At 42.3% G+C, this 15050-nt stretch overlaps 1 protein-coding gene and 1 long non-coding RNA gene across 2 annotated transcripts; one reads left to right on the top strand and one right to left on the bottom strand.

Annotated features, from left to right (window-relative positions):
• Positions 1-1191: 1191 nt before the first annotated feature.
• On the top strand, positions 1192-2775 carry LOC109197046 (putative nuclease HARBI1). The gene is made up of 4 exons (XM_019352079.2): positions 1192-2040; positions 2117-2229; positions 2315-2426; positions 2507-2775. The coding sequence occupies exons 1-4, from the start codon at positions 1608-1610 to the stop codon at positions 2701-2703; spliced, it is 855 nt and encodes a 284-aa protein (XP_019207624.1). The 5' UTR covers positions 1192-1607; the 3' UTR covers positions 2704-2775.
• Positions 2776-2890: 115 nt separating this feature from the next.
• On the bottom strand, positions 2891-4326 carry LOC112843746 (uncharacterized). Its single transcript, XR_003216230.1, has 5 exons — positions 3856-4326; positions 3529-3590; positions 3391-3453; positions 3247-3306; positions 2891-3164 (listed from the first exon to the last, which is right to left on the bottom strand). It is a non-coding gene; the product is annotated as an uncharacterized LOC112843746 (long non-coding RNA).
• Positions 4327-15050: the final 10724 nt, after the last annotated feature.

Below are 15050 nucleotides of genomic sequence, written 5' to 3'. Positions count from 1 at the left end.
TTGTGTTCCTTAGTTTTATCTGCAGTCCTCCATTTGGGAGTTCTTCCTGCTATTAAATAAGATGCTGTTATTCCATTGCAGACCACACTAATTGCTGCCAGGTGATTAGTTATTCTTATCTATTCTGTACCAATCCTTGTCATGGATGTTACTTGTATACTAATCCCACTATGCAAACAGATGTCTTTAAAGACTAATCAAGCAAACAAACGACAGAATGCTTTTGCTGAAACAAGTGGAGACCTTAACTTTGATCAAAATACAGTTTTGCTCTATTCAAAATGATCTCAACAATATTTTTGCCCTTTGAAAATGCATGTGTAAAAACCATCTATGCAGTTTGGAATCAGACCTGTATGAGTAATATATGTATTGGCCTCTAGAGGGCACCCACATGTCAACTAAAGTACTCAATGTAAGACTAAGAATTCTACATGCTGACACACATTCATGAGTGAGTAGGGAGCATATGAGAAAATATTTTAATGTTAAGAAATGGAAAAAGGTGTCCCTTGTATTCTCGTATTATACTTATTATCATTATCATTATCATTATTATTATTGTTGTATTTTTTATTTCTGAGTCAAACCACAAGACTAGAAATGTGTGGAAATCCTGTGTGACGTAACATCTTCACTGTCGGTACACAACTGTGAACATACTTGGATCTGGCCTTTTCCTTAACTCGACACACCCGGCACACATTCTACAAAGACTCAACTCCGTCCCACTCTTTACTTGAAGCAGCTAAAGGGGAGTTAATGTTCTTCTTCTGAGTTAGTCCAATGAACGTATCTTGAAGTCATTTAAAATCTCACCTTACCCCCCACCCCCCATGTGTGACTTTAGTTAAACCACCCTTCATCCAGTTGTAAAAACAAACATTGTAGAAGCACTGGTGGCTGTGTCCTTTCACATTAATGAAAAGGGAATATACAGCTCATTTGTAGAGTGATGGTTCTATAAACGTGCCATCTATGTAATCCTGTCATGATCTTTGCAATAACTGAGGCTTAAAAATGTAGGCCAGACAGTGATGTTTCATTTCAGCGATTTCGGTTCCTTGTTGGGAGAGTCAGATAGCATGAATGTGGGGAGGCTTGGAGTGATGAGAGCAGGCAGGCAGGTGAGTTTCCTGAGGTCAGGATGAATGAACCTAGAACACGGGGAGAAAAATACAAGCAGAAGATACTCAACACAAAGCAAAGAACATGGGAGTGACAGTCGATGAGCTAAAGGCAATTATTATTAGAGATAAAACCCATCATTTTGGAAAAAAAATGTTGTAGAATGTTTTGTTTCAATTATAATACTTAATAATACTTTCAATTATAATTATTTTTTTTAAAAAGGGCAAGATTAAAACTTTTTTGCCTTCTGGGCCCTGTTTCAGAAAGCCGGTTTAGTGCAAACTCTGAGTAAGTATACCCTGAGTTAACGAAAACTCTGGGTTTTCGGTTTCACAAAGCGAGTTTAGATTAATGCTGAGTGAGTTACTATGACGACACACTCCGTGAAGCTAACCTGCCCCCTAGCAGGTTTACTTCAACTAACCCTGACTTTCTCCGCCTCTTTGTCGGAAACCTGACTGTAGGAAGTGTCAGACATGGCGTGCCCCTTCCTTGAAGAGCCAGTAGATGTTGAAGCCCAAATTCTCCGCAGAGCTCTCCGCCGGGAGAGAGTGATTAGAGCGCGTTTGGACATTTTATCATTTCCTGATGATTTTCTGTGTGAACGTTACCGTTTTTCAGCACAATCTATAATTTATTTGAATAACATCCTCAGGGCTTATACTGCTCATGTGACACATCGCGGACATTCTCTCCGTTCTGTACATATTATTTGTATTGCACTTCGTTTTTTTGCAAACGGGAGCTTTCTGTATAATATTGGTGACGCTGAGCACGTTTCCAAGGCTACCGTCTGTCGGGCAGTCAGGAATGTTACAGTTGCACTGAAACGTCTCCTGTACTCGTTTGTGGTGTTCCCCGGTCATAGACCCACAAGATTTATCAAAGAGGGATTCCACAAAATTGCAGGTATCAGGATGAACAAAACTTAATTCATGATGTGGTGATACTTGAACTACTACTTAAATTCTACATTTATTTTCAGGGTTCCCAGGCGTGATTGGCTGTGTAGATGGCACTCACATTCCAATCATTGCCCCTTCAGTAAATGAAGGAGACTATGTGAACAGGAAGTCTTTCCACAGCATTAATGTACAGGTACATAGTTCCCTGTAGCATTTCAAACTAACACATTATTTCATTATGGTAATGGATGCTAATTTGTGTTCTCTGCACTGTGAAGATCATATGTGATGCTGCCAACATTATCACAAATGTGGAAGCCAAGTGGCCAGGCTCTGTTCATGACTCACAAATTTTTCGTGAATGTACACTGAGCACAAAATTTGGATATGGTGAGTTGAAAATACTTTAAAATATATAAAGACCAATTGCTACAGGGACATTTGAACTGAAGTGTATCCTTCTGTCTTAGGAGAGTTCACTGGCTACTTGCTTGGTGATAGGGGGTATCCATGTTTACCCTATTTGCTTACCCCTTACCCTGACCCTGAACCGGGCCCACAGCAGCGATATAATCTGGCTCATTGCAGGACAAGAGCCAGAGTTGAAATGACTATCGGAATGCTTAAGGCCCGGTTCCAGTGCCTTCACCCCAGAAAGGGCATGTGACATTATTGTGGCATGTGTGATTCTTCACAACATTGCCACAATTAGAGGAGAACACTGTCCTTCTGAACCAAACATCAGCAGTGATCCAAACCATGAACATCCTGACCCTCCCACGGACAGACAAGATGGAAGAGCAGTCAGAGACACCATATGTCACAATCATTTCCTTTGACCCATCACCTCAACATGTTGAAAGAAGAATAAACAGATTTTGTGTTCAACTGGCTTTATTGGTCGCCTGTATTTCCTGTACACAAAGTATTAATAAGTATATTATTATGTTGTTCAAACACTGAAATAATTCGTCCATCTCTGACCACTTCACCCACCCTTAACTGATGTTCCAGCAGTAAAATCTCAATCTTGGTCTTTTGGATCTGCTGCTTGAAGTGTTCCATTTCCAAGTCGCATTTTGTTATTTTCTTGATCAAATATTTCTTATACAGCTGCTTTACAGGGAACTATGGAAACACAGGAAATAGCATTGACATTCATAGTACATGCCTACTTAGGTTGGTTGTAAATCAGTGCTGAACATCTTACTGAGGAAAGGTTTGTTGGAGAAGTGGCTGGACCCTCTTCCTCTGCATTTCCATCATCACTCTGTTAGAGACATAGAAAGTCCATGGTTTTATTATAGTACCACATTTTATTCAATTGTTATATTTTCCATTGTAAGATGTAAACCTCATGAAGTGTCTCTGTTGCTTCCTCCTCTGTAACAGCTGTCAATGTTTCTTCATTATTCTCCTGTAGTAAAGACATTAACAACATTGCTGTTCTACTGTAAACTCATATAATCTGTGGAGTATTAAGAGTACTCACAACTGCATGTTGGTCTGGCTCAACAGGAGGCTGCACCAGATGCAGTACACCATCACCATCAACTGATAGAATATGAGGTTTATACAGGTCACTTATAACTTACAAGGGACCAAATGGCAATTAACAAACATATACCAATCACCTTACACTTCATTGTCATTATGCTCTCAAAGACAACCAAGACTGAGGGAAGGCAAAATCAGTAGGAAGATAACTTCACTACAAAATCATTCATTATGGTAAAGAGTTTATCAAATGAATGAGTAGCACTGCAAAGGTGACTGTGAAGAAAGGATGTATGCACATCATGTATTATTTTGAACTTACCTCTTATGTAGGCACTTGTGTCTTGCGGGGTTATTGACTCAGAGGATGTCCCCGCAGAGATGCCTTCAGCCACAGGGCGCCCACTGTTTTGGCTGAGGGCCAACTGCTCAGCCTCTGTGAGTGGTGGTGGTGGAGGACCCCCAACTGTTTTTCGGGCCTCCGCTTTTTTTCTGTTGGCTATAACGGGTCACATTTGAGCATACAGAGTAAGCAAATATGTACTTGTAATGTGCTCAGATAATTTCAATAAGTGCTTACAGAAAGAAAATTAATGTAGCCTCTAACTGCAATTGATTTACATAGGACAAACAGACCAAGCACTATGGCTCATAATACAATTACACCTTACCTGTTTGGACTATATTTTTATATTTCATTTTTACTTGCTGCCAGGAACGTTTGGGGCCTGTTGGGTTGCACCTGCGCTCACATCACATCACAAAATAAAATGTATAAAATAAAAAATAAAATGAAATATGATAAAATAACGTGTTAAATGGGTGGAAATCCCTAGATCAATGTTTAAATTAACACTCACGCATTGACTCTGTCGGCTATGTTTTGCCATGCATGCTCCCTTTCTTTTGCAGCTGAGGCTGTGTTACTTTTTTTCTGCAAAATTTGCATGTTATCGGCATATGCTGCCATCAGAATTTCGGCCTCAAGCGCTGTAAAATACATTGACCGCGCCTTCTTTCCCTCCGTCTCCATGGTGCCTCGCTTAATCTGTGCTCCACTAATCAGGGCTTTATGTATCCTCGTGTGCGCGCTTAACTTGGGGTTAAAGCAACTCCGCGTTGATTGAACTAATTGTTATCAGCCTTTCTGAAACCGAATATTCCGAGTTGGACAGTTCGGGGTTACTCAACCCTGAGTATCATTTTTAACTCTGAGTTTTCTAAACCCGCTTTCTGAAACAGGGCCCTGCTCTCAGAAGGCTAGGGATTTTGGATAGTCCGAATATTTTATTGCTTCCAAGGGTTGTTCCCAGACACTGTATATAAAAACCCACCATTCCCACTGACAGATGGTAGCTTCCATTTCTTCACATTTGGCTCCGCCGTCCGCTTGTTTATTTTCCACATAAACCTTTCACAATAAAGCTGATCCTGTTCAGATTTTTCAAAATAAACTGAATTGATGACAAAATACATCAATTTCAAACATCAAATTTCAGAATATGCATCAAACAAATAACCTCAGATTTAAAACATGAAGTAACTATAAATGGCGCTTAGAGTCACCACGTGGATGCAGGCACAGAGAATCCCAGCATGGCCAGTGAAGATGAGGCAGAACCAGGTAGCTCCAAACAGAAGGACCAGTCCAAACAAATCAAGGACCTTATTCCCAAATGAGGGACTACCTCTGTAGCATGGACATGGTGTGGTTATGAAAAGTCTGACACAGACCAGAAAACTGTACTCTGCAAATTATGCTGCAAACCGGTCCCCACCTCAGACTCAAACACAGCAAACCTCTTCAACCACCTCCGCAACAATCACGTGACAGAGTAAGGAGAGAGTTTACGGATGAGAAGCAAAAAAGAGCCATCAAGTGTTCAAAATAAACCTTAGACTCAAACGTTATAGCAGGCTTTTTTCATCCAGATAACGATATATATAATCACAAAAATTTTACATTTTCTGTAAATTTTGTGAATCTTGGTCAACTCGACTTGTGTGAAATGTTTTCAGCTGGGCGTCGTGTACCTGGAGTCAAGTGTTTTGACCGATGCATGGAACTATATATTTTTAGATATATTTTTCTTTGTGAGTATTTATTACACGGCGTGCTGCGGGGAAATGTTTTATATCAGGATATGAGATTCTGGTCTTATCACACAGTGCTAATGTCACCCCTTATTCTCTTAAGATCCAGCAGTGTGGCAGTGAAGATGTCTGGGATACCACAGCCCGCGATCCAGACACCAAGGTGACTCAACTTCAACAGTTAGCAACCTTGAAAATCAGGCGGCTCCATAAATAAGAATGCGTAAAACATTCACTAAGTATACTTCATAATTTTGTTTAAGCATTGCACTCATGAGTTAAACTATGCATTGGATTTCATGAAAATTTAGTGACCCCTCAACATGCACACAGCTTTACCTTTTCTATGTTGCATCTAATGTCATCGTCCATGAGGACTTCTACATCGAAATCGTCAAGAGAAGTCTTCTGGCCACACATCACTGAGAACAGGTGTCTGTTGATACAGCGAGGGCCTGGCCCGTTGTGGACAACAGACCAAGCAGTTAGTTTTCCTGCTGTATAGAATTTGTTGCTTTATCCTCCATAGTCATCAGCCATTTCACTCACAAATTCAATATTTAGCAAAATATGATTTAGAGAGTGCACTATGCAGGATTTGCCTGCATCGAGCAATTACGACAAAGGAGTTGCTGGTGCCCATCTGGGTTCACTGGAAATCTGTGAGCACTGTGGCGAGGTCCATCTCATCCTGAAGCAGGAAAAAAAAACCCATATGGTCATGAGTACATGATGCAACAGGTTACACACTACAGATACAGCAGTTATGGTGGTGTTGTTCATAACACATTGGAGTCATTTTGGTCAGGGGAAAACAGGACAGTGTCATTCACATTAGATACTTCAGAGTCAATGTAAAACTCTTCCCTAAACAGAGCACATGTTTGTTTTTGTTGATGTTCTTTTAATCATGTACAAATATTGAAAAGGAATGACTCATCTCATAATGGGATTTCACATTGTTTTAGGTCAGTGCTTCCCAAACTTTTTTTGCTAGGCCCCCCCTTTGTTTTACAAGAAAATCTTCATTCAACGGAAAATCTCTGTTTTCAAAAGTACCTGTGTACATGTGGATGTAACAGAAAAACAAACCATCTTTATTTCCCCCTGCACAAGTTATTATTTCCACACTATCAACACAATCTTCAAAACATGTCTGTCTGTGCAAAATGGGTTCAAAAACATAAACAACTGTGGGATACTGTTTGTCCGTGATTTGGACGGGGAACAAATTGCACCAGGATCCACCTGATATTATTTATATCCCTCTGTAACTATACTGTATAAAGAGCTAACATCTCCAAAATTTCAGGAGTAGTTAGTCATCATAAGAAGTGTTTGTGAACTAAAAATCAAGAATGTGGGATACTGTTTGTCTGTGATTTGGACAGTCTAGTGCGTGCTCCCGACGCAGGGGAAACACATTCTGTCGGGGAGACCTACCTTGGCACAACCATTGTGCAGGTGAATGCATACAATTTGTCTGTTCAATACATGTAACCCTTACATTTTCAACCTCAATCCAGTGGAGTGGTTTGGTTTAAACTACATTGAAACCAACAATGGTCTTAAAATATATATATATATATATATATATATATATATATATATATATATATATATATATATATATATATATATATATAGAGAGAGAGAGAGAGAGAGAGAGATATTTTTTTTTTTTTAAATAAAATAATTAAACATACTAACCAAAAATGGATTTAGCTACACTTTGGACAGTGTTTCCGGAATGCAGTAGCTAGCAAGCTGATTGGAGACCAAGAGAGCATTTTTTGCATCCAAGTCTGTGATTGGTTGGTTTTGTGGCACAAATATAACGGTGTGCAGAAAGAGTTGAACGCACAGGGGCAGTTCATCAAATATGGTAAAGAAGCTCATTTTAAAACACATTTACACTTTCTGGCTTTCATATTGAGGTTTTATACAGAGCTTACCTTAGCTCAGAGGCTAAACACACTCATCTATTGCATGGGGGGGCGATGCAGATGATATTCTATGAGGGCAAGCTTTATTGGACATGCAAAGACAGCGATACCAAGTAGTAACAGACACTTTGGATTCATATCTTGATCCTATAAAAACATTATTTACGAGAGCCCAGTTCAATCAGAGACCACAGCAAGTAAATGAGACTGTTGACTCGTTTTTCACTGCACTTTATGCTTTTGTCATGTGAAAGGTGTCTGCAGACAGGAATGGTGGACCCAAAGTGCAGACTCTTGGAGACAAAAAGTAGACTTGAAGCAGCTTTATTGCTGAAAACCATAACTAAGCTGGAAAAATACCAAAAACTAAACAGTCAGGCTAGAAGACAGAACAGACAGTATGGAATGAGGGCAGATCATGACACAGACAGAGGAAAACACAAGGCTTAAATACACAGAGGAAGCAATCAGTGAATGAGAGACAGAAGGGAAACACAGCTGGGACAAATCAGGGCTGACGAGACAGGGGAAGCAAAACCTGATACAATAACCTGAGACACGGACTTCAAAGTAAAACAGGAAACATAACACAGAGATGCAGACTTGACAAGGGGATACAGCAGACAGGGGAGCCAGAGCAACTAACGAACACAGAACGCAGAACACTAACAAAGAAACCAAAAGACTCGAAATGATAAATAATATCAAAATCAAAGTTCAATAATAATGTAAAACTGAAAACTCTGGGTCGACGACCCAGGCACCCTAACAGCTTTAGCTGAAAACTGCATGAGTTCACCCTTTAATTCATGCATGAATTATGACAACCTCAATCAGGATTTTTTTTTCTTAAATCTTTTTATTCATCTTTAGGCATGAAATTTTTTTTTTGAACTTCATTATTTTAAACATGCACTTTTTAAAGAGTTTATGTCCACTTAGATGGACAACATACATTTTGACTTATGAATTTGGTATGGAGTGACACATTAGTGTCCAGTGTTGTGGTTTATGTGCAAGTGTACCATCAACACTGACACAAATACAAGACAAGAAAACAGCCTTTGAATAGCTGTCCACTGTAGTGACCACTATGTGTGAATACTGGCAACACGGAGAAAACGGTACGTGACAATCTGTTACTGAAAGGTATCAGACTAGTGATCCCTACCGCTATGCGCCACTATGTCCTCAGTGCCCTACATGAGGGACATCAGGGAATGTCTAGATGCAGACAGAGAGCCAGTGAGAGCCAGAGACCCAGTATGGTGGCCTGGTCTGAGTGGCCAAATTAAGGAACATGTGAAAAACTGCACCAAATGCATCAAAGAGCGTACCAACCCAGTGGAACCTTTCATGCCACGTGAACTCCCTGAGAGACCATGGCAAAAAGTTGGAGCAGATCGTTTTACGTTCAACAACAGCAGCTACATACTTCTGGTGGACTACTACTCTAAATTTGTGGAAATAGTGCATCTAAAGTCAGTTTGGCTATAGTTTGGAGTCAACCTTTTCCAGACATGGGATTTCTCTACAGCGACAATGGACCTCAGTTTTCAAGCCAACAGTTCAAAGGCTTTGCAGCAGCTTATGGTTTCAGACATGTAACAAGCAGTCCAAGATTTGCACAAAGCAAAAAGCTTAAAGAGCGACCCCATTGGCTAATGGATATAGCCCAGCGCAATTACCAATGGGACGAAGGCTACTCACACCAGTACACCAGCTTCCTTCTTTGCTTGTTCCCAGCCTGCCCAACAAGGCTACAGTTATGTCAAATAGGCTACGTTCACACTGCAGGTCTTAATGCTCAATTCCGATTTTTTGATCAAATCCGATTTTTTTTGTCTGCTTGTTCACACTACAAATAAAATGCGACAGCAAACGCGCTCTAGTGTGAACGCTCAAAGCGGCCCGCACGCGCAAAAGAAGACGTCACACACAACGCGCTCTGTTTAGACCCAGAGCAAACAGTATTGTTTGACTGATGGCCTTAATATAAAGACTTCGGACTTTACGTTTCCCAACTTTTGCTTTAAGTTATTTTGTTATTTACATAATAATGTAGATAATCTAATAATTATCCTTACTGCTGTTTTAGAGGAGCGGTGCTTCAAAGGATAATCTGCAGATTTCTGTCAGAATCTGCAGAAAATACAGTACAAATAAAATGTTCACGTTGTGTTCCCAACAGTTTCACTAACATCTACACTGGATGGCCAGGAAGCGTTCGCGATGTCTTCTCGGGCGCTGATAATTGGCGTCTGTCTTGTGTCAGTGACGTAAAAGACGGATTTAATGCGACATGACCGTTCACACAGCAGTCGCTTTCTAAAACATCAGATATGTATCGGATTCAGTACCACATACGAAAGTGACCCAGATCGGATTTGAAAATATCGGATTTGTGTCGTTCACACTGTCATACCATGATCAGATATGGGCCGCATAGGGTCAGAAAAGTCGGATTTGATGCGCTTTCGCCTGCAGTGTGAACGTAGCCATAGAGAGAGAGAAAGATGGACAGTGCTGCGTATAACAGGAGACATCGTGTGAGGGAGCTTCCTCCACTCTCACCAGGATAACCAGTGTGGATTACAGATACCAGGTGTGAAGGAACTGTCACTCCACACCCCGCTCAAGCATTGTGGGGAGCCCTTCAGGAGCCATCAGGAGAAATAGACATCACCTCCAGCCAGAATTCACACCAAAGTTACAAACCAGTCTTAAGAGAATATTTACTGCATATGTGAAAGTGGTGTTTCCAAAGAAAGGAGGATGTGGTGTAACCTGTCTTATTGTGAAAGGTTTAACAGAAATAAACGTCCTCACCAGCAGCTTGCAAAATAGAGAAATGGTTCTGACAGTACTAGTAACTAAGAAATGTATGTAAAAATTACCTTAAATAACTGTAAAATGGCAATGGTAAATTACCATTAAATCAAAAAGAGTAAATGATTGTAATATGTATATTAAATTTCTGTAAATTGACAAACGGTGATTTGCTTTTATTGTTACACTGCTAATATGTTGAAAATATATTAATTTACAGTAATATGGCACATTGCTTCGAAAACAACAGGAAAAATCTGTAACATTATTTACAATTAATCACCCTACAATTTACATAATAACTGTATGAATGACAATCTTTCCTGCTTTTTTCATTTGACTTTACAATTTTCAACTGTACTGTACCGTACTTTTAATTTTAACAAAATGTCAAAACATTGTTAGAATTATTATTATTATTATTATTATTATTATTATTGTTATTATTTTACAGAATGCTTTCTAAAACAGATGAATCAATATCACTTCCTATTGCAAAATGGGAAGCGGATTTATCAGTTAACTTAGACCAAAACTTCTGGTCTCAGATTTGCTTAAAAACCTTTCATCTAATTAGAAATCCCAGTCTTCAATTAATTCAATACAAAATACTACATAGAGTGCACTATACAGGTCATCGGATGTTCAAGATGGGCTTTACGTCTACCAACAACTGCTCACACTGCCAAACCAATTCACCGGACAATTATATCCACGCTCTTTGGTTCTGTCCACCAGTTCAGAAGTTTTGGCGCGAGATATGTGAAGACTTATCAAAGTGTCTGAAATGTAACATTCCAACTTCCCCTTTAGTGTGTTTGTTGGGCAGCTTAGATAATGTCACTACAGAAAAGAATATAGCCCATATGGTTTTCACTGCACTATGCATAGCCAAGAAAACAGTCCTCATGAACTGGAAAAATAAAAATAATCTTAATTCTAACCAATATAGAAATTATCTATTAGATTACATTAGTCTTGATACAGCCTCTGCCACCACATCAGATCAATTGCTCTGGGCTCCTTTGATCAGCTCCATCACCTAGTGGGGGTGGGGGGTCATAGTTTGGTCCCGCCTTCACCGTTGTGATTGGTGTGGGGGTAGGGACAGGCTTAGGGCATCGGGGGTTCCCCAGGAGCATCTTCCTTGGGGGGCTCAACCCGGGGTAGCGGTCATGGCCAATTAGGGGCTCTGTTGGCTCTTAGGTGACGGTTTCCTCGTGGCTGCGTGCAGCGGGGCTAGGCGAGGGTCTGTGCTGACGGACGTGGGTTACTGACCTGGTAGCCTGGCTGCCCCTGGGTGGGTCCGGGACGGGCGTGAGGTTCTGGGGGCGTTCCGTCTCTGGGCCGGGGCCCTGGCCGGGCCTCAGGGGTTGGGTCCTGGTTGGTGTGTTGCCGGGGTTGTGGGCGGGTGGGTGTATGGGGCCCGGCCCTGGCGCAGGGTGCCGCCGGTGCATCGAGCCACCTGGGGGGCTCTTCAACTGGTGGGGGAGGTTGTAACATCTTGCAGGAGCTTTCCTCTCTTCAGGAACTCTCTCTGCCGGAGGGGGAGATACAGGAGAGGTGGAGGAAGATCTCAGCCTGGGCGTCTATTGTCTTGTGTAGTCTGGAAGATGAGTGGATGATGGGATGGGTGCAGTTTTCTCTGTGGTGGGGTCGGGTGGACTGTCCCGGGCTCTGTGGGGCCGGGCAGCGCTGCCGCACTGGGCCCCGGTCCGGATGGGCCTGGGCCCCCCTTTCCCTGGCGGGTTGCAGAGTATGGGGGTGCCTACTGGGGTCAGCGGGGGAGCTGGCCCCAGGGAGGGGTTACTTGCCCCTCCCTTCCTTCCCTCCCCATCTCCAGCTGCCTCCCTCTTCCCGCTCCACCACAATCACCCACACATGCAGGGCCTTGGGGTAGGGGTGTGTCACCAGGGTGCAGGGGAGGCATTCCCCCCCCCCCCGTCCCCTTCTGGCTGCCTCTGCCTCAATTTTATCCCACAACTTAGACTTTCACATTACTCACACTCTCATTACACATACATATAGGATATTGGGGGTGGGCACGCTACACAGAATCCAAATTACCATCAGGGTGTACACCTCACCCCTGGCGTCGTTGCCCACCTCTCAATTTTAAATACACGTAGACATTGAGGGCTAGCAGGAGGGGCTATGCGCTTACCTGCTGCTCTGGCAGGTAGCTCCATGCCCTCCTGGGTGTTAAATGCACCTTAGAACACACATGCATCAACACTACATACGAGCGGGTGGAGGGACGTTTGGAGTCTTCACACACGCCCGTTCTCTGCGGCCTGCTGGAGCGGGGGGGCTGGGAGGAGGAGTTGGCTGTCCGACTGGGGTCTGGAATGTGGGGCCTCCCTGCTGCTGCGGAGTCGGGGCGGTCTGCTTCTCCCCACCGCAGGGAAAAGGGTAACACCACCTGGGTCTGGGTGCAGTTTCCCCCTCCAGGGGCAAGGGTACCCAGACCCGGGGCTTAGAGTACGCTTGGGGAGAGTGATTGTGCGTACAGCGTCTCTTTATGTCTGTCTCCACGTTGGTTGAGTGTTGAGTAATTGCATATGAGAGCATGAGGGTGGGAATGGATGTTTGTATCTGTGTGTGCCTGTATGTCTGTGTCTATATGTCAGGTTGGGTATCAGACGCCACCTCTCTGGGGACATCTCAGGCCCTCCAAGGTTTGGAGGCCTATCTCCCCCACCACTTCCCCTGCCGGTGGCGGACGCCCTCAGACATCGGTGCGTTGGTGGTTCTGTGTGTCCGGGGGTGGGCGCCCAGATACACACCGGCTCACTCCTTGGCGGCTGCTTATCGGGGCCTGGAGCCTGGGGCTCGCTCGGGCCACTTCGGGGGTGGGGTGCCCTCAGCCTCTCGGCCCGGAGCTCGGTCACTCAGACACAGCTGGCTGCCGGCGGAGCTCACGGGCACGTCACTGCAACCCCCCTGGCTTCTGCTCCGCGGCTGCTGAATGACCCCTCATCTGGGGCTCTCCTCAGCTCTTTCTGGGATAGTGGCGCGGCTGCCCCTCTGTTGGTCTTCCTTGGTCTCTTGTGTTCTGAGGGCCTCTGGATGTCTGGAGTTTTGATCTCCTCCATACCTGCTTCATGCCCTGGAGGACGGGGCTGTGGCCCCCCACACCCTCTAGCAGATCATTACATGAAGGAACCTTTTAAATACAAGTGCGTCCATGCTCACAGGTGTACACACAGGTGATCACACACACAAACTACACCCTTTTTGGCTCCTACCTCAAAGCACACTGTGCGCTGTCGATCTTACGTGCTGCACAATAATGTTTAATATTTAGTATTTACTGTCATATTCCCATAGATCATTGTGATGATGTTTATTACTCTCGTTTTCTTCTGCTTGCTTTCTTCTTTCTTTCTCAACAGGTGATCCAGGTGATCGATATATGTATTTTTTGTCTGCTTATTCTGTTGGTTTTTGGGTTTTTGCCCTTTTTCCCCGTCCCTCTTCCCCGCTGTTTTTCTTTCCCTCTTTCTTTCTTCCCTTTCCTTCCCCCAGTCAAGTCTGTCCCGTATTCAGCAAGTGAAAATAAAATAAACAATAAAAGGTGAATCAAATGGACCATTACGGCAAGGCTGGGATGGTCAATTTGGTAAAGTAAATCCGTTGGGCATCTTTCTTTGCCTTTAGACAATAATTCTGATGGCAAAAGAACCAAACGGGACAGGTTAAAAAAAAAAAAAAAAAAAAGAATTATTGTGAAAATTATAGTGAAATCTTTTTTATATTAACAAGCTCAGACTGTTTGATAAAGCAGTATATCTTAACAGTAAATACGATCAATTGTTAAAAATAAAAAATATGTATATTTCTTTAAGTTCTACAGGCTCACCATGTATATAACAGCTACTAACAATGAAAACAAAAATATTTTGTGGCATAATTAATGGCAAAGGGCCATTTTCTACTGTAGAACCAACTACCCTAAAAATAACACCGTCTGTGTGCTTTTACAGTGTTTTTTAACCCTCTGATGCACATCATGAGTCACAAGTGATTGTGTTTTCATCTTCCTTATCATTGCAAAAAAATACATTCAGATATAGAATGTCAGGGATTCATCAGTTAACTTGGTTTGATCATTAAACATAGTTATTCTTATTAGTTAATTGCTTACTTGAATTCAAACTTCCACCATTCATGTCTATCCGTTTATGATCACTGTGTACCCATCTTCTGATGACTACTTCCAGAAGGATGATGCACCATATCACAAAACTGTCATCATGTCAAACTGGCTTATTAAACATCACAATGACTTCACTGAACTCCGTCAACCTCCACATTCACCAGATCCCAAACCAAGGGCACCTTTGAACAGTGGTAAATCCATGATTTAAATCTCCTGTTCCACCACATCCCAATCTGTTTGAGTGTGATACCACCTGCTGAAATTAAAAGTAATTGATAAAAATGAAATACCAAAAAAATAATGAAATAATGTTAATAAAATAATTGGTGTCGTTTGCAAGGTCACGAGCAGTCAAAGAATTTATTATAAAAGCTGTAACAATCAGTTTCTTTAAAAAGTCTCATGTATATGCACGTTTTGGAGACATTGCATCACGTGTCTAAACCGTTACCTCTATATTAAAAAAAAGGAGGGTACTATTATTGT

This window comes from Oreochromis niloticus, linkage group LG23 (genome assembly GCF_001858045.2).
Source record: "Oreochromis niloticus isolate F11D_XX linkage group LG23, O_niloticus_UMD_NMBU, whole genome shotgun sequence".
Classification (NCBI taxonomy): Eukaryota; Metazoa; Chordata; class Actinopteri; order Cichliformes; family Cichlidae; genus Oreochromis; species Oreochromis niloticus.
Note: the sequence above shows the minus strand (reverse complement) of the source record. Positions and strands in the feature narration are given on the sequence as shown.